The 26,978-nt window shown below is 43.4% G+C and overlaps 1 protein-coding gene across 2 annotated transcripts in view; it reads right to left on the bottom strand.

Moving 5' to 3' along the window:
- fndc1 (fibronectin type III domain containing 1) overlaps positions 1-26,978 on the bottom strand; it is a 316,339-nt gene that overhangs the window by 159,297 nt on the left and 130,064 nt on the right. For both annotated transcript variants that reach the window (XM_068044773.1, XM_068044774.1), the window contains 4 exons: positions 18,755-18,943; positions 18,385-18,483; positions 17,254-17,377; positions 6,540-6,730 (listed from right to left, as the gene is read on the bottom strand). In XM_068044773.1, coding sequence (XP_067900874.1) covers positions 6,540-6,730; positions 17,254-17,377; positions 18,385-18,483; positions 18,755-18,943 — 603 coding nt within the window. The remainder of the gene's footprint in view (positions 1-6,539; positions 6,731-17,253; positions 17,378-18,384; positions 18,484-18,754; positions 18,944-26,978) is intronic.

Genomic DNA, 26,978 nt, shown 5'->3' with positions numbered 1-26,978 from the left:
TTGAAACGCTATAGCATACAGGCCAAGTGCTGGAAAATAGGATTAGAACAGATAGGTGCTTGATGGCCAGCACAGACACGATGGACCGAAGAGCCTGTTTCTGTGCTGTATAACTCTATGACTCTTCCCTAAATGTTTCTCAACTGACACTTGATTTCCTTGACCCATCTCATTCTCCACAACCAGATCTAGCAATAACTCCTTCCTCATTGGGTCAGAAACCCACTGATCTAGAAAATTCTCCTGAACATGCTTCAGAAATTCTTCTTCCTCTCTGCCCTTTACAATATGACTATCCCAGTCTATATTAGGATAATTTAAGTCCTCCATTATCACTATTCTATAATTCTTGCACCTGTCTGTAATTTTCCAGCAGATTTGCTCCTCTACATCTTTGCCACTAGTTGGTGGCCTATAGAATATACCCAGTAGCAGCCCTATTGTTTCTTAACTCTAAACAAGTAGATTCTCTCCTTTACTGCTCCAGGACATCCTCTCTCTCCAGCATTGCAATATTCTCCTTAATCAATACTGCCATCCCTCCTCCTTTCTTTCCTACCTTATCTTTGCTAAACATCTGGCATCCAGAGATATTTTTTATCCAGTCCTGCCCCTTTTTAATCCAGGTCTCTGTTATCACCACAACATCAATTCCCATGTGGCTATTTGCACCTACAGCTCACCTAGGCCCAACCATCTTCAGCTGCTTCATCAATGAGCTTCCTTCGATCATAAGGTCAGAAGTGGGGATGTTCGCTGATGATTGCACAATGTTCAGCACCATTCGTGACTCCTCAGATACTGAAGCAGTCCATGTAGCAATGCAGCAAGACTTGGACAATATCCAGGCTTGGGCTGTTAAGTGGCAAGTAACATTCGCGCCACACAAGTGCCAGGCAATGACCATCTCCAACAAGAGAGAATCTAACCATCTCCCCTTGACATTCAACGGCATTACCATCGCTGAATCCCCCACTATCAACATCCTAGGGGCTACCATTGACCAGAAACTGAACTGGAGTAGCCATATAAATACCGTGGCTACAAGAGCAGGTCAGAGGCTAGGAATCCTGAGGAGAGCACCTCACCTCCTGACTCCCCAAAGCCTGTCCACCATCTACAAGGCACAAGTCAGGAGTGTGATGGAATACTCTCCACTTGCCTGGATGGGTGCAGCTCCAACAGCACTCAAGAAGCTTGACACTATCCAGGACAAAGTAGCCCGCTTGATTGGCACCCCATCTACAAACATTCACTCCCTCCACCACCAACGCTCAGTGGCAGCAGTGTGTACCATCTACAAGAAATGCACCAAGGCTCCTTAGACAGCACCTTCCAAACCCGCGAGCTCTACCAACTAGAAGGACAAGGGCAGCAAATACATGGGAACACCACCACCTGCAATTTCCCCTCCAAGTCACACATCATCCTCACTTGGAACTATATCGCCGTTCCTTCACAGTCGCTGGGTCAAAATCCTGGAACTCCCTTCCTAACAGCACTGTGGGTATACCTACCCCAAATGGACTGCAGCGGTTCAAGAAGGCAGCTCACCACCACCACCTTCTCAAGGGCAATTAGGGATGGGCAATAAATGCTGGCCTGGCCAGCGTCGCCCACATCGCATGAATGAATTTAAAAAAAAAATTTCAAGAGGAAATTGGAAGGGTGTTTGAGGGAATAAACCTGCAAGGTTACTGGGATAGAGCGGGTGAGTGGGACTGAATGGATCGCTCTACAGAGAGCTAGCATAGACTTAATGGGTCAAATGGCCACCTTCTGTGCCATAATGACTCTATGGCTGGATTTATTTCAGAAGCTGCGGGTCCCACCACTGGGACTGGAAGCGGCTGTGGCTTCAGCTCGGGCCACAAGCAGTTGGCTGCATGCAATCAAGCGGCAGCTAGCCAATTAAGGTTAATGAGGTGTGGGGGCCGTCCAATGAAGTGAACTGTGGCGGGTGTGGAGGTGGCAATGGCGACATCAGCTGACACTGTATTTAAAGGGCTGCCAGCCCTGCATTCAATAAATAAACACAACCATGGCAGAAGGAAGACAGAGGTGGCCCAATGCTTTAGTGATGCCTCCCTCCAGGTTTTCTTTTCCTGGATGCCAAGGAAAGGCAGGGGGTCATCTTCCCAAGGGACAGGAGGAGGCTGGCCCACCTGACCAAGCAATCCTGGCTACAGATAGCGGAGGACATCAGCAGCCATGGGGTTATCCCAAAGACCTGGATCTAATGTTGCAAGCAGCTCAGTGACCTCATCCGGGCTGCGAAAGTGAGTTCCTCATAACCTGTCACCTCTCGGGCCTTGCATGTGTCAGAGCAGGAGGGTGTATTGGGTGGAGAGGGAATGCCCACTCACTCATGGGCAAAGGGTTAGGACATAAAAACACACTGCCTGAGGTGTGGCTATATTATTCCTGACAGTAAAGATAAGCTCCAACTCACAAGATCTCCTTCCTCTTATTTATGGCCATAGAGGCTTTATTTTAACCCAGCCTCTGTCACAGGCTTGAGGTGAGGGATCCTGCTGCGAGGGGTCAAGTCTTGAGCCTTGCTGGTTGAGCGCTGTGCCACTGGGCACTGGCTTGCTAAAGGAAGGAAGGCAATAACAGGGCTGCATAAAAGTAAGGCTTTATTGGTCAACTGACAACTGGTATTAAGGATCAAAGGAAACGCAAATATACAAGCGCATTGCGAGCCTCCCATTGCACATATCTCATGGCGTCTTTCCTTGTCCCTGGGGTCCTTTATCAGGCGATGCTTGGCCAGCTTCCTCCTTTGTATCCTCATTGTCTGAGGAGGCAACACACTCCCAGCATTCCTCATTGTTCAACGCCTCCCCCTCTGTCGCGCCAGGTTGTGCAGTGCACAGCAGACCACCACGATACGCAAAACCCTCACCCGAGCCATACTGAAGGGCTCCATCGGACTGATCGAGGCCCCTGAATCCCAGCTTGAGTAGACCAATGGCCTACTTGCGTTGTCCCGTGGCACGTGTTGTATCTCTCCTCTGCAGCTGTGTGTGGGTTCTTCATAGGTGTCAGTAGCCACGTCCGATGTGGGAAGTCCTCGTCTCCAAGAATCCATCCCTGAAGACGCACGAGCGGACAGAAAAGCTCTGGCATCTGGGAATGCCTTAAAATATAGGCATCATGGCAACTTCCTGGGAAGCATGCAGAGACCTGCAGGATTTGTTTACAGTGGTCACAGACAAATTGTTCATTGAGGGAGTGGAAGCCCTTCATGTTGATGAGGGCCACTGGCTGGGCTGCAGGAGTCTTGATACCCACCTGCGTGCTGTCGATGACACCCTGCACCTGGGGGAATCCAGCGATGGTCCCAAACGCAATGGACCTCTCAGCTTGACTGTTGGGATCTGTGCAGAACTGCACATATTCGCCGGCCCTCCTGAAAAGGGCATTGATGACCTCCTTGATGCACTGATGGGCTACTGACTGTAAGATTCCACCAGAGGTGTAGAAATTCAATGCCATGGAGACCTTCACGCCACTGGCATTGGATTTACACCAAGCCTCCTGGGGCACAGTTCATCCTACATCATAGCGCAGAGGTCAGTGACAGTCTCCCTGGGAAGGCGGAGTCTTCATTGGCACTGTGTCTCAGACATCATGTAGGTAGTTAAGCCTTGACTGGTAAACCCTCTCTGGAGGGTAGCTTCTTCTGCGCAGAGGAGCCTGCTGACTGTCCCCTGTGTGCTCTTCTCCACTGTCTGGAGGCCGATGCTGACCCTCCTGTGGGCTTGCAGGTCACTGCAGCTGCCAGTGCCAGAACCTCCCTCCCCCTCTGCTGCACCTCTTCTTCAATGGGATCCTCAAAGCCTGGATGAATAAGGCCCATGATAGGTGGCCTCTCCCTGGGTTCGAGGCCTTCACTGCCAATAACAGCCCCCTACTCCTTTCCCCAACTTCTCACCTCTCACAAGGTGGCACTTGCCCATTGCCCCCAGTATGGCATTTCTGCAGTGCTGGCACCTTTGCCCCCAACTCCTCAGTCCATTTCTGTTGCCCTCCCTTCTTCACCCTGTCTGGCAATTGATGCTGCCTCTCTCGATGGCCTCCCCTTGCAGACAACAATGAGCTCCCACCTCCATGTGCGTCCCTCATCCATGCAAGGCTCTGAAGCCCCGTGATTCCCAAGTGCCGTTCGTAAGATTGAAAACTGAGAACAAAATCTCTGTCAATAGGCCTCTTAACTACCTTAAATGCCTGCCTGCTGCATCGATGGCAGCTCTCCATCCTCCATGTTTGCTGCCATGGAAAAATATGGGGATGAGAGTATGGAAGTCTGACAACTCCTGTCTGAACCAACCACCCCCCAACACTGCCTCATTCTGTCTCCAAGGGCTGATTAAAATTTAACCTTATGACTCTATGATGACCTCTGGCTGTTCACCCTCCCCCCTCAATTTGCTCTGCAGCCATTCACTGACATCCTTGACCCTGTCACCAGGGAGGCAACATACCATCCTGGAGTTATGTCTGCGGGCACATGAAATGTCTGTCTGTCTGTCCCAACTATAGAATCCCTTATCACTATTGCTTTCCCAAGCTTCCACCCACTGTACAAGCTGAGCCACTCATGGTGCTGTGGACTGCACTTTGGCTGCCCATCCCAGATGAACTATCACTCTCACCAGTATTCAGTACCAAATAGCAGGGGACTTCTGCACTACCTGCCTTGTCCTCCTTAACTGCCTGGCAGTCACCCATTTCCTCTCAACCTGCACACCCTACAGCTGTGGGTCACCACCTCTAGAAACGTACGATCCACGAAATTCTCAGCCTTGTGAATGCTCAGCAGTGACAGTAATTACTGCTCGCGCTCTGAAACCCGGATCTTGAGCTGCTCTAGGTGGTAACACTTCCTGAATATGTGCTTGTCCAGGAGACAAGAAGCAACCTGGAGTTCCCACATGGAACAGGATGTTCACTCCACAGGACTGAAATTTATTTTATTTATTGGACTAATCCAACAGAAATCACTAATGACTTATTAAGGCTTATATATTAAAAAAAACAAGTTTATCTCATTTATGAATCTATTAAAATAGTAGGTTGCAGGTTCCCAGCTCTGAGTTTGACACACCTCCCCAGCTTAAGGAGCAAAATAAAGCTGCAATACTCACCAACCAACCACCTACCTGCTGTCCTGTGACCTCACTTCTCGATTTTGTTTTGGATTTATGGTCTCCTTTTGAGTCCTGTGGTCCTCTGGTCTCTGCTATCGCTGCACCCTGTTTTTATATCTTCAGTCCTCTCCCGTGATGTTCTGGGCTCTGCTACCGCCACGCGGTTTTTATATCTTCAGTCCTCTCCCAACAGATTGTCCAATCTGCACCTTCTCTTTTGTTATCTCTTGCCCCACCCCCACCTCACTTGCTTATAACCTGTGACATTTTTAATATTTATCAGTTCCGAAGAAGGGTCACTGACCCGAAACGTTAACTCTGCTTCTCTTTCCACAGATGCTGCCAGACCTGCTGAGTGGTTCCAGCATTTCTTGTTTTTATTTCAGATTTCCAGCATCCGCAGTATTTTGCTTTTATTATAGGAGAGTGTGACTAATTGGATAGCACTACCAAAGAGCTGGAACAGCCACGATGGGCCGAATAGGCTCCTTCTGTGCAGTATCATTCTACTATACTGGGAGGGCAGATCCTTTTTTAGCATGTGCTGGGATAATAGGAAGATTTTTTAAAAAAGCTTTTTCTTAAGCATTTTAAGACACAATGATATCGTTTCTATAAACAGCTCTGACCTGTTAAATGGCCACTGAAGTTTATAAACCAACTGTCAATCGATATGGGTTTATGTTTGGAAAAAAATACTCCTAATTTTTATACCAAATCTCTTGATCTTTAGGAGTTTGTCTCTTGATTTATGAGACAGTGGGGTTGGCATTACTGAGTCCTGCGGCTGCAAAGAATTTTAGCAATGTATCGTAGCAGTGGCGCCTCTTTACTGGGCGCTCTCAGTACTTTGATGTCTCACAGAAATGACAATTCATTCTAAAATGTTAATCACAGCACATATTGCAAGAAAAAACCTATAGTCTCACACATTTGCTGAGATTTGTCAGTACTCCCAGTATATAAAACAGCACTGCTATATTTATTCAACTTAACATGCACAGAGCTTTGACACTCATGGGTTCCATAATCCAGACATTTAAAACCATAATTAAGAGCAGAGATTGATGACAGATCTCCCAAGTGAATGTAGGAAAAACTAAGCACGCAGTCTTTCAAGTATTTGTTGCAAGGTTATTTAAAACAGAACATGATCAGGTTTATTCAAAACTAGCAACATTGTTGAATTAAATCCTTCTACCGCATTGGAACTACAGTCTATTCCCTGACAACTCAAAGCTGTTTAATTTGAATTACTGCATAATTTGATTTTTTCACGAACAATAACTTGGAAATATCAGCAGCAGACTGTAAAGATAATTGTAGTTTGAATGTACTGCCGTATTCGGAGTGACCTTTCAGTTATGAGCATTAAAAACATACCAGACTCTGGTGTTCTTTGGAAAACTGAAACACTCCATTTGCCATCTCTGTCTCCTTGTGAAGTGCGAACAGAGAATTCATATATAGAATCTGATGTCAGCTTGTCAATCAGAACGCGCCTGTATGTCTTGGATACTTTATATTCCCATTTGGCTGATTCTCCTTTCTCTCTGTATTTAACAGTGTAATATCTGAAAAGTTAAGAGCATATATATCAAAATATTGGTCTTGCATAAAATGTTATTGTTTTGACTAATCACCTACAGGTAATCCATGGTGAATGCACAAAAAAGCATGACAAGTAAAATAAAAAATCCACCAGTCCAGCGTAGCAAAACATCTGGATTATTCTCTTCCTCCACCTTTGAATTATTTTTATATTGTTTCAATGCGACATGACAATGTCCAATCAAGAATGTGACCACTCCCAAGGTACCTGATAATACTTCTCTTGAGCCAGCTGCTGATACAAAGTACATTCAGGGCTCAGCAGTAAGAAAGCAATTTGTTTGCTCTATGCTTACCCAAAGCACATAGCTGAGATCATGAACCCAACATTTATGGAATCACTGTCAACCTTATGCCCTATAGCCTAGACTTTCAAGAGGCATTATTTTACTCTGGGTGGCAAAATAATACTGTTACGTTAATTTAGGCTTGGACCAGAAAATTGACGCGCCAATGCATTGCCCACAGCATCGTAAAGGTTTCAACATGGAATTCAATGATATATATCTCTATGTCAAATTCCTAAGAAGCACAATAGCTGGCAAAGTTTTCCTTGACATTACTAGCACCATAACAAGTTATCCTAACGTTGTATAGATCGTTAGGAAAGCATTTTCAGTGTAGTGTGCAAAATTTTGGGAACCCAACATTTAAGCAAGCATTGGTTCATTGTAATGGGTTTGGGGAAGAGTGGCAAGGATTATTCTGAGGCTTACGGGTCCAAGTTATGAAGCGAGTTTAACAGAAATAAATCATTTTTATAGAAGATTGATGGAGAGATGACTTGGGCAGAGCTAAAGATGAATTTAAAATTTAAAAGTACCAAATACTTTAGAAAAGATGGAAACGCAGGTAATCTCAGGTAAAATTAATACCTTTAAAGATAGACAATGAATATATTTTTTAGGACTAGGATTGAGCATTATAAGAATATAGATACTATAAGGACCATGGAAATACCATTCGAAGAGCAGTAACTGGTTCAGATGAATGGTGAATGATTTCTGGTTAAATGGATATTTTGGAGATTCACTTGATTGATTTCTGGCTGTGAAACAATGCACAATTTTTCCTTAAAAAAAAGACTAAACGGGTGGCTGAAGTTAATTAAGAGTAGCCTAGTGTTTATGGTATAGATTTACCAACTCAAGGGCTATAACCTCAAATCTCACCATGGAACATTTTGGAATTGAAAGTTATTTTTTACTTGGTTTCAGGATGTGGGAAACACTGGCAAGGTCTATCCTTCTTTACCCCGAGATGATGATGGTGGGCTGTATCTTTGAACCACTGCAATCCTCTTCCCAACTGTGTTAGGTAGAGAATTCCAGGATTCTGACCAGCAATGATGATGGTCCAAGTCTGGGTGGTGTGTGACTTGGAGGTGATAGTATTCCCACAAGAGGGAGAGCAAGCCCAATAGAAAACAGTACCATAAGGTAAAAGTGGCAGTGAGGAGTGAAGGTGTGCTGTCTGGAAGGCCAGAGTACGAATTGAACAAAAGCAACGTCAGGGCAGGCTTGAACAGGAGGAGTAGGAGAGAAGCCAGAGTGGAGTGGGATATAAAGCACAGTGACAGAGCAGATTTCACCAGAAAGTACCAGAGCGAGAACAACTCAACACAGGCAGAAACTGAAAGAGTGAAGTCAAGAGTGAAGGCAAAATCAGTGCAGCAAGAAAAGAGCAGCAGAATCCGAGGGAACATCATGTTCGAGGTTAGTACTGAGGTAAAGTTCCAAGATCTAAGATAAGGAACTAGATTATTTAAATTGGGTTTAAAAAGGTGAGAGGTTTAAAGAGATAATCTTAAAGGTTTTTTTAAAAATGCTTCAGTTTTATTTCTGATAGATTTCAGTAGTCTAATAAATAGAAGGATGGCAAGGCACTTTACTCCAATGGAATGCATATGCTGCTCCATGTGGGAACTCCAGGACACTTCTTGTAAAGAAAACTTTTTTAAACGCAGCAAGTGTTTAGGATCTAGAATGAACTGCCTAGGACTGTGGTAGAGACAGATTCAATCATAGCTTTTAAAAGGGAATTGGATAAGTACCTGAAGAGAAAAAATTTGCAGGGCCATGGAGGGAAGGTAGGGGAGTGAAACTAGTGGAGTTGCTTTTGCAGAGAGCTGGCAGAGACACAAAGGGCCAAATGACCTCCTTCTCTGCTGTAACCATTCTATAATTCTTGGTGATAGAGATCACAGAAGACGGAGTTGCTGTCAGAGTAACCATGATGATTGGCTGTGTTGCATCCCATGAATCATACAGACTGCAGCCACAATACATTGGCAGTGGAGGGAGTGGATATCAAGTCCAGTGGAGATTATCAATCAATAAATTCTGGAATTTGTGGGCTGGCACTATATAAAAATAGTTATGAATGCTGACTTATTGTTGTAAAAATCCACTCTAGTGTCCTTCAGGGAAAGGAATCTACCACCTTAATTTAAAGGGAGAAGGGTGGCAGTACTGATTAGGGAACTGTAGTGTTGGAAAGAGAGGATGTCCTTGAGGGGGCAAGTTAGAACTGAGAAGCAAAAAAGGTATAATCATGCTACTAGGGGTATTCTATAGGCGCCCAAATAGAGAGAGGAGCAAATCTGCAGGGAAATCACAGAGATTTGCAAGAACTATAGAGTGGTGATATCGGGGGACTTGAATTACCCAAATATTGATTGGGATAATGATGGAATAAAGAGTAAGGAGGAGAGGAATTTCTGAAATGTGTTCAGGAGAACTTCCTTGACCAGTATGTTCTCGGTCCAACTAGGAAGAAGGCATTTGTGGATCTGGTGCTCGGGAATGAGGTGGGCCAAGTGAACCAAGTGTCTTTGGGAGAACATTGTAACATAAGGTTTAGATTAGCAATGGAGAAGAGCAAGCAACAATCTAAAGTAGAATTTCTAAAATGGAAGAGGGCTTCAATGGGATGAGAGAAGATCTAGCCAGGGTAAAATGGAACCAAAGATTGACGGAAAAAAAGTAACAGAGCAATGGTTGATCTTTAAGGAGAAGATGTTTCATGTACAGGCTAGGTACATTACCACAAGGGCAAAAGGTAAAGGAACCAAAGCCAGGGCTCCTTGGATGATGACGGAGATGGAAAATATGATGAAACAAAGGATGATGATGTATGATGGATGTCAGGTGAATTCTTCAAGCGAGAATCAGGCCAAATACAATAAGTTGAGAGGGGAAGTGAGGAGGAAAATATGACTGGCAAAGAGAGACTATGAGAATAGAATGGCAATAGATAAAATAAAAGAATAATAGAACAAAAGGAAACCCAAAAATCTTCGAATGGTATGTAAATTGTAAGTGGGTCGTGTCACGCGCATGCATGAAGAAATTATGAACTGTATAATGAACTCATAAAACAAACCCCAACGGGCACTTTTCCTGAAAAACAAATGGCCACCTCTGTGCAATTATGACTCTATGATCCATATTTGTCTCTAATCCCACACAATATGGCTGTCTCTTAAACTCCTTGGGCAAACTAGGTATGGAAAAGAAGATATGTACTTTTCTCATCCTCAGACCATCATAGTGAATTGTAATCATTCTTGAAATGCTGGGAAAAGTGGAACCCAACTTGTGCACTAAAAGGAACTAAAAACAGCCATGAGATAAATGGCCAGGAAAATTAGATTAGAGATACAGCACTGAAACAGGCCCTTCGGCCCACCGAGTCTGTGCCGTTGTCTTAGTGGTAGTGGTTGAGGGATAAATGTTGGCCAGAACATTGGAAGAAATCCTTTGTTCTTTTGCAATTTGTCCATGGGATCTTTTATGTCCAATTGAGAACAGATAAGGCCTCAGTTTAGTGTCTCATCCAGAAGTGTTGCTTGATGATGCAGCATTCCCTCAGTACTACACTGAAGCATCAGCCTAGATTACATGCTCCAGTCCACGTGGCTTGAACCTATGATCTTCTGACGCAGAGGCACGATGCTACCACTGAGCTAATGCAAACACTTTTTTGGGACATTAAATATTGCCTTGCTAGCATTACTCACATCTTGAGAGCAAATTTAATAAACATGGAAGAGCAAATTGTACAATGTCTTCGTTGGCTAAATTAATTCTTTTTATGACAACCTAAGAATTACTAAGGCCATTATTATCCAAGCAAGATGAAAATGATGGGCATTCTATATGACAACTTAACAAATGATGGCAATCCCAATAGTGCAGATAGATAAATCCAGCTCATTCAATGCATCAGTGGTACAGTGGTTAGCACTGCAGCCTCACAGCTCCAGCGACCCGGGTTCAATTCTGGGTACTGCCTGTGCGGAGTTTGTAAGTTCGCCCTGTTTCCGCCGGGTGCTCTGGTTTCCTCCCACAGACAAAGTCCTGCAGGGTGATAGGTAAATTAGCCATTGTAAATTGCCCCCTAGTGTAGGTAGGTGGTAGGAGAATTGAGGTGGTAAGGAATATGGGATTAATGTAGGATTAGTATAAATGGGTGGTTGATGGTCGGCACAGACTCGGTGGGCTGAAGGGTATGTTTCAGTGCTGTGACTCCAAATGAAAAAAAAATGAAAATCAGGGCTCTAACACTCAGTGGAAACTCAATCTCAAAGTGTGACATTGAATCCTTACTTCCTCTAACTTATTTGTTCAACGCCTCTGCCACTTCCTCATTCCACATGATCATTTCTCCTGTCTCTGCCTCTAAGGGGCCAATGTTTACTTTAGCTACTCTCCTCCTTTTTATATACCAGTAAAAGCTCTTACAAGCCGTTTATATATTCCTGGCTAGTTTACTGTCATATTCTATTTTTCCCTCATCAACTTTTTGCTTGCCCTTTGCTGGTTTCTAAAACTCTCCCAATCCTTAGGTTTATTACTGTTATTCCCAATATTAGGAATATTTTCTTTTCATCTAATACTATCCTTAACTATCCTTGTTCCAAGCTTTCTTCTCATCTGTTAAATATCTGTACTTCCTTCTTTTCCCCACTTCTATTTCTCTCTTCTATCCCATTTATTCCTCCCTTTACCTCTTTCCCAATCACTCCTTACTGGATTCCCTTAACCAGAGAAACTCTCATGGGCATTACACTTGCCTATACTTACAGATGCCATGTAGGACTAGCACTAGCTGTTTAATTAGCATTTATTGAAAGTTTTGAGCAATCTGTAGTCCCTTGATCAACAGCCATTACTATAGGGCAGTGAAATCCATTGGCCTGGATTTTGCAGTCAGTAGTAAAGCAAGGGTGTTCACCACTGACCTCAAAGAAAGCTGCACTGAGAGATCTAGCGATCTTCTGTGGCAAGAACTTGAATTCTCGCGACGTGCAATTTTTTGTAGCGTTCTCTAATGGGGATTCTCAGCATTGAGCTGATGAAGGTCATCAAGCTGTCCAAGCAGCCAATCACATTAACGAATTGTCACAGGCTACCAAGCAGGAAATGAAAAGCAATAATAATCAAATCACATTTTAATAATTTTACAAACGAGAGGTAAAGATTTGGACATAAGCATGAGACGAAGGTAAAATCTGAAATATTATGAACAATTTTAAAAAAAATTCTACTATTTAACAACATTCCAAAAACATAAAATTGTTTTTTCAGGGTCTGATCAGTTGTTCAGCAGTAATTATTACTCAGATGCAATCTTAAAAATCCAATTGCACCTCATTGAGCAAGACTTAACTTTTTAATGGGGCTTCTAGCAGCATCATGAGAGCGAAAATGGGGAAGTTGTTGCCAAATCAACTGATTTCACTGGCAGCCGGCTCTGGGGTTTGGGGTTGTGGGGTCCATAGCGCAGCCTGTGGTAGAGCAGCGAATGACAGACCGCAACTCAGGAATCCCATGTTAATCCACGCTTGTGTTAAATCCTGAAGATTCGGAAGGATGATGATGGCAAATACTAACAGGTTGCCATCAAAACCCCTGCAAATTCTGGGTCATTATATGAATGTTGGTTACCCTGCTGTTGCTCTAAATAATTTACATTGTCAAATAGGTCCACAGTCCATTCTGCTTTAACTACTGTTTTCTCATTTCTAGTTTCTTCAGTTCATGCTCCAGTTAATCCCATACAAAATGATAAACCAAAAGAATCCACTCATTGTAATGCCCTGATAAAAAATCTGTACAGTTGATATGGGGAGACAGTTTATGAGTTACATTTCTTTGCCAACAAGATGCTAGCTAGATTTATGAGGTGTTGCTGAAACTCGCACTGGAGCCTCCCACAGAGAACGACTACCTTGTTTCATTTTTGGCAACAGAAAATTCCCATGATGGCTGAATGGATTTTGGAGTATCAGAAATATATTTTGAGGAAATCAGTTATATAGATAGATTGGAGAACTTGGAACTGCTTTCCTTGAAGAGAAGGTTGAGAGAAGATTTGATAGAGGTATTCAAAATCAAAGTAGATAGGGAAAAACATTTCCTATTAGTGGACGAATCAAGAACAAGAGGATACAGATTTAGGGTAATTGGCAAAAGAAGCAATAGAGTTATGAGGAAAAACTTATTCACACAGTGAATTAGGATGTGAATTGCACTGCCTGAGTGTGTGGTGAAGGCAGTCAAGTGGGGATTGTATTGTTATCTAAAAAGGAAGAATGTGCAGGGCTACGGGGAGAAGGCGGGGGGAGTGGCACTAGGTAAATTGCTCCTTCGGAGAGCCAGCACAGAAACGATGGGCCAAATGGCCTCCTTCTGTGCTGTAACAATTCTGTGTTCTGCAGACCAGTCAGCCTGACACAGTCATACTCCCACTGGCAGGTCAGACGCACCGAGGTGGTGGCACAGTTGTATACAGGCAGGAAGGAGTGGTTCTGGGAGTTGTTAACATTGACTCCGAACACCATGTAGTTTCATGACACCAGGTCAAACATGGGCAAGGAAACCTCCTGCTGAATCTACTGCCCTCCATCCCTCAGCTGATGAATCAATACTCCATGTTGATCACCACTTGAAAGAAACACTGAGGGTAGCAAGGGCACATAGTATACTCTAGGTGGGGAACTTCAATATCCATTACCAAGAATAGCTCGGTCGCACCACTATTGAAAGAGCTGGCTGAGTCCTGAAGGACATATCTGCCAGACTGGGCCTGGAGCAGGTAGTTATAGAAACAAAATGAGTAAAATCCTACTTGACTTGGTCCTCATCAATCTACCAGTAGGGGATGCATCTATCCACAGTAAGAGTAAACACTGCACAGTCCTTGTGGAGACAAAGTTCCACCATCGCATTGAGGACACCCCGCAACATGTTGTGTGGCACTACCACAGTGCTAAATATGATCGATTCAGAACAGATCTAGCAGCTCAAAACTGTGGATCCATGAACTGCTATGGACCATTAGAAGGAGCAGAAAAATATTTCACCACAATTTGGAATCTCGTGGCACGGCACATACCTCTCTACCATTACCAACAAACTAGATCACCACTATTGGTTCAATGAAAAAAGTAGAAAATCAGGAGCAGCACCAGGCATAACTAAAAATGAGTTGCCAACCTGATGAAACTACAACACAGGACTAGGTCCATGCTAACAGGAAATCCCATCTTCAATGATGCAGAGTCCAGTGTTTGCTATCTTCAGCCAGAAATACTTAGCGGATGATCCATCTTGCTTTCCTCCTGAGGTCACCAGCATCACAGATGCTATACTTCAGCCAGTTCGATTCACCCCACAATATCAAGAAACAACTGAGTGCACTGAATACAGCAAAGGCTATTGGCTCTGACAAACACCCCGGCTGTAATGAAGACTTGCGTTTCAGACCTAGAAGCGCCTCTAGCTAAGCTGTCACAGATGCCAACACTGGTATCTACTTGATAAAGTGGAAAATTGTCCAGGTTATGTCCTATCTACTAAAAGAATAGCAAATGCAATCATACTGATTACCATCCCATCAGCCTACTCTCAATCATCAACAAACTAATGGAAGGTGTCATCGACAGTGCTATCAAGCAACACTTGCTCAGCAATAACCTGCTAATCGATGCCCTGTTTGGAGTCTGCCAGGACCATTTGGTTCCAGACCTCAGTACAGCATTGATCCAAATATGGACAAAAGAAATGAATTCCAGAGGTGATTGGAGAGTGACTGTCCTTGACATTAAGGCAGCATTTGACCGAGTGTGGCACCAAGGAGCCCTAGTAAAACTGAAGCTATGGGGATCAGAGAGAAATCTGGCTGAAGTCATACATAGCACAAAGGAAGATGGTTGTGGTGGTTAGAGACCAATTTCAGCCCCAGGACATCAGTGCAGGAATTCCCAGAGCAGTGCCTCAGGCGCAATTATTTTGCACCTGCTTCATCAATTATCTTCCTTTCATCATAAGGTCAGAGTGGGAATGTTCACGAATGATTGCACAATGTTTGGCTCCATTCGCAACTCCTCAGATAATGCAACAGTCTGTGCCCACATGCAGTAAGGCCCGGATAACATTCAGGCTTGGGCTGATAAGTGGCAAGTAACATTTGTTCCATACAGTGCAAGGCAATGACCATCTCCACTCAAAGACTAATTGCCGTCCCTTGATATTCAACAGAACTACCAGTGTTGAACCCCATCTTTCACCATCAACATCCTCGGGTGGCCATTGACTAGAAACCCAACTAGACCAGCCACATTAATACGGTGACTATAAGAACAGGTTAGCGGTTGAGTATTCTGCAGTGAGTGACTCACCTCCTGACTTTCCCCCACCCTGCAAGACGCAAGTCAGGAGTGTGATGGAATACTCACCACTTGTCTGGATGAGCACAGCTCCAACAACACTCAAGAAGCTTGAAATTATCCAGGACAAAGAAGCCCACTTGATCGGCACCCCATCCACCACCTTAAACATTCACTCCCTCCACCACCAATGCACAGTGGCTGTAGTGTCCTATCCACTGCAGCAACTTGTTGAGGCTTCTTCGACAGGACTTCACAAACCCATGATCTCTACCACCTAGAAGGACAAGGGCAGCAGGCACATGGGGAAACCACTATTTCCACATTCCCCTCCAAGTCACACACCATCCTGACCTGAAGATATATAGTTGTTCCATAATCATTGCTGGATCAAAATCCTGGAGCTCCCTCTCCAACAGCACTGTGGGTGTACCTTCATCACACAGACTGCAGCGGTTCACAAAGGTGGCTCACCACCGGACTCAAGGGCAATTAGTGATGGACAATATATGCTGGCCTTGCCAACAAGGAATGAATAAAACACAATTTAAAAAGCATTTTGTTGCACCAGTCTAAAACTAAAAGAGTGTTAAAACTTGTGTGCATGATAGGAAGGCATTTCCAGGCCCATAATAATCATCATCTGACTCTGGTTTAATGGTTATCCGAAAAACCTAATGTGATAGGAATTTTTTTTTTTTTTTTTACAGAGGGCTGGTATCAATAGGAATAGTCTGCAGTGAGTCTGAGGCTTTAAAGTTTCTATGTCATCAGGAATTTCTGTAAATATTCAGACAATTCTGGCAACTTTGATTACCAAAGATAATAGTGCAGCTGAAATTCCTAGCATATGTGGGAGTGCATCCATTTCTGTTGGCTCATGTAATTTTTAATTCTAAAGATTTAATGCACTTCCCTTTATCTCTCTAAGGCATTAAATAGTTCTTCCTATTTCTTTTGCAAAGGATAAGAAATTACCTGACTCTATAGTGCTGCACTTTCTGCTGCTGCTTCTTCACTGCACAGTAGTAATGGACCAGGATCAGAATATATACATGCCTCATTGAAAAACATTCACAAGCTTCACCCAACCTCAGTCTATAATAGAAACTGTAAGTGTCTTTTCAATGGAAGATGCAAATATACACAAAACTGGTATGAGTAAAAGTGACCATAAAGATGGTTGTAAAAACCCAACAGGTTCACAAATGCCCTTTAGGGAAGGAAATCTACTATTGTTTTTCAGTCTGTTCCAGTCCCACAACAACATGGTTGATTCTTAGCTGCCTTCTGAAGTTGCCTAGCAAACCTAGCTGTATCAAACTGGTAAAAAGAGGCACCCTATCTCCACATCTCAAGAATGAAAGAACAATGGGTACAATAGCAGTCAAATAAAGTCTGGAGGTGACAAAAGCACAGATGAGAGTGCCAGCAACAAATGGGCTCAGGCAGTAGCAGAAGGGGGTGATGTTAAGGAGGTGTGAGCATGGCATATGAAGTCAGAAGCTCAGCTCAGAGTTGAGTAGAATGCCAAGGTTGCGAGCAACCTGATTGTGGATCTTCTGGAGTTTGGGTTTAAGACCTATTTTTGAATCACCTTGATTGGCACCAAAAATACACACACAATACTTGGAAAAATGTTAACTGGACTGTTGTTCTAATAAGACTTTTCATAAACAGCTATGAGTGTGTTACATACAGTTCATTACCAGAAGCTGATTTTGTGCACATAGCTCAGGAAAGGCAGCCAAACAGGAAACACATATTTAACCAATCACCATAGACATTACAGTTTGTTGTCCAAGTGCATACCTGTCTGAGCCAACACCACGATTCTTTTCCTTTTGAAGTGCAGGATCGACCCAACTAACAAGCACAGACTGTGGGCTCATAACTCGAACTGTTATGTCTCTGGGCTCGTACAACTCATTATTCTCTAAAACAATAACAGAGGTGATCATCCAAAAATAATCACTGTTGTATCAAAAAGCAATTGTGAGGGTGGAGTCAGAAATGCAAAATCAGCATATGTGAAAAGGAGAATAGGTATTAAAGTCCTGAGAAATTCCATTATCACAAATAAGTAGGGAATACTTATGGAGCCTCCTGGCATGGAAGGCAATGCACAAGTGTAACAGTACTCTGGATTTTCCAGTTGTTAAAGGTAATGGCTGGAAAATCGGGTGCAGTGTGAATTATCTATTTTCCAATGAAGGAAGGAAGTTCAAGGAACCGTGCCTCATCTTTTGATTAGGTACTTTACAACTTGCCAGCCTTCAGATCATAAGCACCGCTTCCATTTTTTCAGACAGTAGGTGCTGATAATGGTTCTGCTGTTGCCACTTACATCTCCTCCAAACCTATCTTCTGTTTATCATCCTATTACTGCCCTACTTTTGCCTTGCACTATCATCCATCTGTAATTGCAGACCTTCCCTTTTGTTCTTTTCTCCCCACCCAACCTGCCACCACCCCCATCCTTTACTCTGGCTCAGTATTAGCTTAGAAAGTGTAAAATTGCTAACTTCTTCCATGTTCATAGGTCACTGGCCTGAAACATTACCTCTGTTTCTCTGAAGATCTGTTGTCCTGCCTCCATTAACCTGTCCTGTCCACTGTTAATCTGTATTACCACTGTGCAGAGCATTTTGCTACAAATTCAAATGGCAACTATTTCACAAAGAAGAAAATTCCAGGCTCTTCCCGGCATTCTTAATTAGAAATCTGCCTCTAATTAAAAGCCTCAACAGTTGTCAAAAAATGCACAATTATTTACTTGTTAGCATTACAATTATCATCACTTTTGTGAATAAGAATATCACAATTAGAGCTATGTATTTTCATGTCTTTATGTGCAACCCCTGTGGAGAAGTGTGCATGTTCTGCTACTACTTTATGCACAGAGCCAATGTTTTTTCCAGTTATAATGCCAGCCAAACCTACCTGGAACTTTGTGTTTTGTTGGGGCTGCTCTGTAAACAGGTTCCCTCTGCCCTAGGGTATTCCTTGCCTGCAGAGATATCCCATACATTGATTTAGGAACTGTCGAAAGACAAGCACAAAAAGTATAAGAAAAAAAATCACTCTTTCATGTCTTGTTATGTATGACAGGTTCACACTGCAATACTGAGAAATAATTTTCAAAACCGTCTTTTATCACTGCATGCACATACTTTAATAATTTTATAAGCCTACGGTTGAATTTCTGCTCCAAAATGTAAAATTAAATTGCCTCAGCAATTGAAGAAATTCTGTAAAATCCACAAAGCAGTTTCTACATTGCATGTGTTAGTTCAATAGGTAGATGACCCACCAAGTCTTTGCACTTCATGTCTCCTTTGTTCTTTTGGACGTGGTGCATACTTCATTCTCCTGCCATTAGCCCCACGACCAAGCAGGTAGCTTCTAGCTTGTGAGGTACGAGGTGATCGCAATCGAAGTGAAACCTTATCGTCTGAAGGTCTGATTCGCAGATGATGAGGTTCCTTTGATATTCTCCTCCCTAAAAAAAAGGCATTCCTCAAGTTAATTGCCTTCTAATAAGTATTAGTTGTTCCTATTTAACAACTTGGATTTATATAGCACATTTAACATCAGAAAAAAGTCCTATCGTGCTTCACAAAGACAAAAGAAAAAGGAAAAGGATGCTGAGCCAAATAAGGAAGGAGATATTAAGAAAGAGATGGGTTGGCCCACTCAAGGACAGAGGAGGGAATCTATGCGTGCAGCCAGAGGAAATGGGTGAGGTACTAAATGAGTACTTTGCATCAGTATTCACCAAAGGGAAGGACTTGGTGGATGATGAGTCTAGGGAAGGATGTGTAGATAGCCTGGGTCATGTCGATATCAAAAATGAGGAGTTGTTGGGCGTCTTGAAAAACATTAAGGTAGATAAGTCCCCAGGGCCTGATGGGATCTACCCCAGAATACTGAGGGAGGCAAGGGAGGAAATTACTGGGGCCTTGACAGTATCCTCATTGGCTAAAGGTGAGGTCCCAGAGGACTGGAGAATAGCCAATGTTGTTCCTTTGTTTAAGAAGGGTAGCAAGGATAATCCAGAAAATTACAGGCTGGTGAGCCTTACGTCAGTGGTAGCGAAATTATTGGAGAGGATTCTTTGGGTCAGGATTTACTCATATTTGGAAACCAATGGACTTATTAGCGAGAGGCAGCATTGTTTTGTGAAGGGGAGGTCGTGTCTCACTAACTCGATTGAGTTTTTTTGAGGAAGTGACGAAGATGATTGATGAAGGAAGAGCAGTGGATGTTGTCTACATGGACTTCAGTAAAGCCTTTGACAAGGTCCCTCATGGCAGACTGGTGCAAAAGGTGAAGTCACATGGGATCAGAGGTGAGCTGGCAAGATGGATACAGAACTGGTTCGGTCATAGAAGACAGAGGGTAGCAGTGGAAGGGTGCTTTTCTGAATGGAGGGCTGTGACTAGTGGTGTTCCGCAGGGATCAGTGCTGGGACTTTTGCTGTTTGTAGTTTATATAAATAATTTGGAGAAAATGTCGCTGGTCTGATTGGTAAGTATGCGGACGACACAAAGGTTAGTGGAGTTGCAGATAGTGATGAGGATTGTCAGAGGATACAGCAGGTATAGATCGGTTGGAGACTTGGGCAGAGAAATGGCAGATGGGGTTTAATTCGGACAAATGTGAGGGAATGCATTTTGGAAGGTCTAATACAGGTGGGAAGTATACAGTAAATGGCAGAACCCTTAGGAGTATTGACAGGCAGAGAGATCAGGTCCACAGATCACTGAAAGTGGCAACGCAGGTGGATAAGGTAGTCAAGAAGGCATACGACATGCTTGCCTTCATTGGTCGGGGCATTGAGTATAAAAATTGGCAAGTCATGCTGCAGCTGTACAGAACCTTAGTTAGGCCACACTTGGAATATCGCATACAATTCTGGTCGCCACACTACCAGAAGGATGTGGAGGCTTTGGAGAGGGTACAGAAGAGGTTTACCAGAATGTTGCCTGGTCTGGAGGGTATTAGCTATGAGGAGAGGTTGGATAAACTCGGATTGTTTTCACTGGAACGACGGAGGTGGAGGAGCGACATGATAGAGGTTTACAAAGTTATGAGTGACAGGGAAAGAGTGGATAGTCAGAAGCTTTTTCCCAGGGTGGAAGAGTCAGTTACTAGGTGACATAGGTTTAAGGTGCGAGGGGCAAAGTTTAGAGGGGATGTGCGAGGCAAGTTTTTTTACACAGAGGGTGGTGAGTGCCTGGAACTTGTTACTGGGGGAGGTGGTGGAAGCAGGTAAGATAGCGACGTTTAAGAGGCATCTTGACAAATACATGAATGGGATGGGAATAGAGGGATATGGACCCCAGAAGTGCAGAAGGTTTTAGTTTAGACAGGCATCATGCTCGGCGCAGGCTTGGAGGGCCAAATGGCTTGTTCCTGTGCTGTATTGTTCTTTGTTCTTTTAAGGAAGGCTGCTAAAGGAGGAGAGGGAGCTGAAGAACCAGAGGTGTTCAGTGAAGGAATTCCACAGGGAAAGGGTCTAGATAGCCGATAGGATGCGGGGGAGATGCACAAAAGACTAGGGTAAGGAAGACAAATTTCCGGGAAGGTTGTAGGGCTGGAGGAGGTCACAGAGAAAGGGAGGGGTGAGGCTATGAATGGATTTCAACACAAGATGAGATTTTAAATGTGTGCTTTTGGGGGCCCACAGGTCAATGTAGGTCAGCGAGGATAGGAGTAATGGGTGAGCAGGACTTGGTGAGGGATAGAATACAGGCAGAAGAGTTTTGGGTTGCCTGAATCTTAGAGAGGATGAAGCATGGGAGGCCAGCCAGGAGAGCATTGAATAGTTGACTCTAGATGTGACAAAGACATGGCTGAAAGTTTCAGCAACTACTGAGCTAAGGGAAGGTAAGAGGTAGGTAATGTTACAAGGCTGAAGTAGGTAGTCTTCTTGATTAGTGGATTATAGGATTGAAAACTCAGCTCAGGTTTCAATAGTCTGAGATTGTGATGAGGAAGGAGATGGAATCTGTAGCAAGTGTTTGTGGCAGAGGCAAAAGACAATGGTTTCATCTTTCCAAAGTTCAGTTGGAGGAAACTAGGGCTTAGCCAAGACTGGATCTCAGACCAGCAATCACACAATATAGAGGCAGCAGCAAGGTCAAAGCAGGTCATGGAGGAGTAGAACTGGGTGACATCAATGTAAGTGTAAGCTAACTTCATGTATTCAGATTATTTCAACAAGTGCATGTAAATGAGGAAGAGGAAGAAACCAAGGCTAGATCCCTGGGGGCCTCCAGAGACAATGCAGAGAAAGGAAGAAATTGTAGAGAAGCTCTGGCTTGGGGATGCTCATAGCATTGGGGCCAGGAGGGGAAGTTGGTGGTCAGCAATTTTGTAGGAATGGGTAAAGCAGGGGGTGGGTCTGACAGATAGGATGAGCTCAGAGAAGGCCTGAAAGGGGATAAGAACAATGTAGGTTCAGGACTAGACCAAGGGAAAGTGGCGGAGCTGAATTGATGCATTTCTTTTTCATTAAGACAATGAACTCCTCACAATTGTTATTGGAAGAATGTAAGAAAACAGGTTTGATAATGAGAAAAGAAACAAGGGGTAATATCTTTGTTCTCTGGTATTTTAACAGAAGAGAGGGAAGCCTCTTAGCGCTTGATGTGGTCCAGTCAGATTTGGTGATGTATGGCAAAATCAATTGTGTGCCATATACAGTCAAGTCTGCAACTGTTAGATTTGAGAAAGTGGAAATGGAACCCATATCTGTGAGAAAGGCCAGGATAGGAGAAAGGAAAGGCTTTACTAAGGACAAGGGCATCAAATGTGCCAAATAGAAATATACTGATACATAGACCAATGCTGGGTTACGACCTAATTATTGAGTATATTTGGTTGGACAGCAATCTACTGCAGGCATTAATTCTGATTCTACACACATTTTACAGCCAAAGTAAAACAGTGAAGATTTGACAAAAGCATTTATATAGTAACATCCGTGTAACTTCCAACCTAATTGGCCTCATCCTCTGCGACTGATAATCAGTTACCATAGACAAAGCTGTTACACATCTTACACTGCAGATGCGTATGTATGTACATATTTTATATGTAAATTAATGAAAGAGGGAGCAAGAAAGAAAATGCCAAATGCACTTGCATATGAATCTAGCTTATGTAGACTGCTGGCAGTGGGTGGATGTATCCTAAAGATATAACCATATATTAGTAAAGCTATTCTTGTTGCATACAAATCTGGGTATAGTCACTACCTTTTTTTCATTTGGTCTGATACAAAGCCCCGATGAACTTTTGACACATTGTGACAATCAAAAAACCCCTCAAATGCAAAGTTCAAAATTTATTTTCTGCATATCTATTCATCTATAGACCTATGTATGTAACTATCTTTAGCTAACTATCATGAATCTCTCCTCATAAAATAATCATCTCAACCCAGCAATCAGTCTAGTAAACCTTTCCCTCCAAAGTAAATATGTCCTTCCTTAGGTAAATGGATGAAAGCTTTACACACTATTCCAGGTGTGGTCTCACCAAGCCCTATACAATTGTAAAAAGGCTTCTTCACTCTTGTATTCCAAACCCTTGGTAATAAAGGCTGGCATACAATTTACTTTCCCATTTTATGCACATTAGCTTTCTGTGATCTGTGTACAAGGACACCCAAATCCCTCTGAATACCAATATTTCCCAGTCTTGCATCATTTAAAAGTTATTCTGATTTTCTATTTTTCCTACCAAAGTGGCTAACTTCACACCTCTCTGCATTATATTCCATCTGCCATGTTTGCCCACTCACTTAACCTATCTATATACCTTTGCAGCCTCTTTGTGTCCTCCTCACAGCTTACTTTAATGGATACATTACGCTCAGTTCCCTCATCCATGACATTGATATAGATTGTAATAGCTGACCAAGTGCCAATCCTTGGGATGCCTCACTAGTTAAAGCCAACACAAAAATTAGGGTTATTTCTACTCTTCTGTGTCCATTATGCAATCCTTAATCCATGCTATTTATTACCCCTAATCTCATGATCCATAATTTTGTGTAGCATATTATCAAATGTTTTTTGAAAATTCAAATACACTCCATCCGTTGATTCCCCCAATTCACACTGCTAGTTGCAACCTCAAAAGACTAACAGATTTGTCAAACAAAATTTCCCTTTTATAAATCTATGTTGACCGTGTCCAATGATAATATGATTTTCTAAGTGCCCTGTTCTCACACACCTAATAATAAATTCTAGCATTTTCCCCACTGCTGATGTTAGGATTACTGGCCTATATTTTCTCATTTTCCCTCTCCCTCCTTTCTTGAATAGTGGGGACTGATCTGGAATCTAGAGAATTCTGGAAAATCAAAACCAATTAATCCATTATCTATATAGCTTAGGATGTAGGCCATCAAGTTTATCCCAGGGACCAATTTAGTATTTCTCTAAGTTCTGCATTCTCACTAGATCCTTGGTTTGCCACGATTTCTGGATGTTTTTTTTTCTTCTGAGTTGAAGACAGATACAAAGTACTTGCTTAATGTCTCTGCCATTTCCTTATGCCCCATTATAATTTTTCCTATCTGTGTCTCCAAGGGACCAACGTTTACTTTCACTAAACTTTTTTTATGTACCTATAGAAACTTTTACTATCTACTTTCCGTCTTTAGCTAATTTACTCTAATATTCTACTTCCTCTTTATCAATTTGCTGGTCATCCTTTACAGAATTTTAAAATCTTCCCACTCATCGGGCCAACTATTTTTGGCAATATTATAAATCTCTTTTAACCTAATATCCTTAACTCCTCTTGTTAGCCATAGTTGGACTGTTTTTCTCATGGGATTTTATACTCTTTAAGGGAATGCATATTTCTTGTGAATTATGAGCTATTTCTTTAAATGCTTGCCATTGCTTATCTACCACCATATTTTTTAATGTAGATTCCCAGTCTCCATTAGTCAACTCGCATCTCATACCTATTATTTTGCCTTTTTCAGATTTAAGACCCTACTTTCAGACTGAAGTAAATCACCTTCAAGCTTAGTATAAAATTCTATCATGTTATGATCACTCATCTCTAGAGGCCCCTTTACTACAAGGTTATAAATTAACCGTTTCTCAATGCACTATACTAGATGTAAAATAGCCTATTCCTGGACTAGTTATTCAGAGGCCTAGGTTAATGCTCTGAGGACATGGGTTCAAATGCCACCATGATTGATGGTGAAATTTGAATACAAAGTAATAAATCTGGAATTAAAAGCTAGTCTAAATGGTGACCATTGTCGATTGTTGTAAAAAACAATCTCGTTCACTAATGTCCTTCAGCGAAGGAAATCTGCCAGCTTTACCTGGTCTGGCCTACGAGACTCCAGACCCACAGCCTGAAATGGCCGAGCAAGCCACTCAATTGTATTAAAACCACCAAACAGTTTAAGAAAAGGAGTGAAACTGGATGGACAACCCTGCATTACCTAGGCACCGGAAACGACAACAGCAAACTCAGCCCTGTTGACCCTGCAAAGTCCACCTTACTAACATTTGGGTGCTTGTGCCAAAATTGGACAGCTGTCCCACAGACTAGTCAAGCAAAGCCTGACATAGTCATATTCATGGAATCATACCTTGCAGACAATGTCCCCGATACAACCATCACCATCCCTTGGTATGTCCTGTTCCACTGGCAGGACAGACCCACCAGAGGTGGCGGCACAGTAGTATACAGTCAGGAGGGAGTTGCCCTGGGAGTCCTCAACATTGACTCCGGACCCCATGACGTCTCATGGCATCAGGTCAAACATAGGCAAGGACACCTCCTGTTGATTACCACCTACCACCCACCACCCCACACACACACACATAGGCTGATGAATCAGTGCTTCTCCATGTTGAACACCAATTGAAAGAAGCACTGAGGGTAGCAAGGGCACAGAATGTACATTCGGTTGGGGACTTCAACGTCCATCAAGAGTGGCTCGGTAGCACCACTACTGGCCAAGCTGGCCGAGTCCAAAAGGATATAGCTGCTAGACTGGGTCTGTGGCAGGTGGTGAGGGAACCAAGAGAGAAAAACCGACTTGAACTTATCTTCACCAAGCTACCTGGTGCAGATGCAACTGTCTATAACAGTATTGGTAGGAGTGACCACCGCACAGTCTTTGTGCAGACAAAGTCCCGTCTTCACATTGAGGATACCCACCATCGTGTTGTGTGGCACGACTACCGTGCTAAATGGGATAGATTTAAAACAGATCTAGCAACTCAAAACTGGGCGTCCATGAGGATGGCACAGTGGCGCAGTGGTTAGCACCGCAGCCTCACAGCTCCAGCAACCTGGGTTCGGTTCTGGGTACTGCCTGTGCGGAGTTTGCAAGTTCTTCCTGTGACCGCGTGGGTTTCCGCCAGGTGCTCTGGTTTCCTCCCACAGCCAAAAACTTGCAGGTGATAGGTAAATTGGCTGTTGTAAATTGCCCCTAGTGTAGGTAGGCGGTAGGAGAATGGTGGGGATGTGGTAGGGAATATGGGATTAATATAGTATAAGATGGGTGGCTGTTGGTCGGCACAGACCCGGTGGGCCGAAGGGCCTGTTTCAGTGCTGTATCTCTCTGTGACTCTATGACTGTGGAACAGCAGCAGCAGCAGAATTGCACTCAACTACAATCTACCATTACCATCAAGCCAGGGGACCAACCCTGGTTCAATGAAGAGTGCAGGAGGGCGTGCCAGGAGCAGCACCAGGCATAACTAAAAATGAGGTGTCAGCCTGGTGAAGCTACAACTCAGGACTACTTGCATGCCAAACAGTGGAAGCAGCACGCGATAGACAGAGCTAAGCGATCCCACAACCAGCGGATCAGATCTAAGCTCTGCAGTCCTGACACATCCAGCCGTGAATGGTGGTGGACAATTAAATAACTAACTGAAGGAGGAGGCTCCACGAATATCCCCATCCTCAATAATGGGGGAGCCCAGCACATCAGTGCAAAAGATAAGGCTGAAGCATTTGCATCCATCTTCAGATACTACTGTGATACTAAATACAGTGGCTACAAGAGCAGGTCAAAGGCTGGGAATTCTGTGGCGCATAACTCACCACCTGACTCCCTAACGCCTGCCCACCATCTAGAAGGCACAAGTCAGGAATGTGATGGAATACTCTCCACTTGCCTTAATGAATGCATCTTCAACAACACTCAGGAAGCTCGACACCATCCAGGACAAAGAACCCGCTGAATTGGTAAAACATCCACCACCTTCAACATTCAATCCTTTCCCCACGGACGCACAGTGGAAGCAATGTGTACCATCTACATGGCGCACTGCAGCAACTCACCAAGGCACCTTCCAAACTAACCTGAAGGACAAGGGCAGCAGACACATGGGAACACCACCTGCAAGTTCCCCTTCAAGCCAGACACCATCCTGACCTGGAACTATATCATCATTCCTTCACTGTCACTGGATCAAAATCCTGGAACTCCCTTCCTAACAGCACTGTTGGTGTACCTACACCCTAAAGAC

This window comes from Heterodontus francisci, chromosome 13 (genome assembly GCF_036365525.1).
Source record: "Heterodontus francisci isolate sHetFra1 chromosome 13, sHetFra1.hap1, whole genome shotgun sequence".
Classification (NCBI taxonomy): Eukaryota; Metazoa; Chordata; class Chondrichthyes; order Heterodontiformes; family Heterodontidae; genus Heterodontus; species Heterodontus francisci.
The sequence above is the reverse complement of the archived record's forward strand: the minus strand, read 5'-3'. Positions and strand labels throughout refer to the sequence as shown.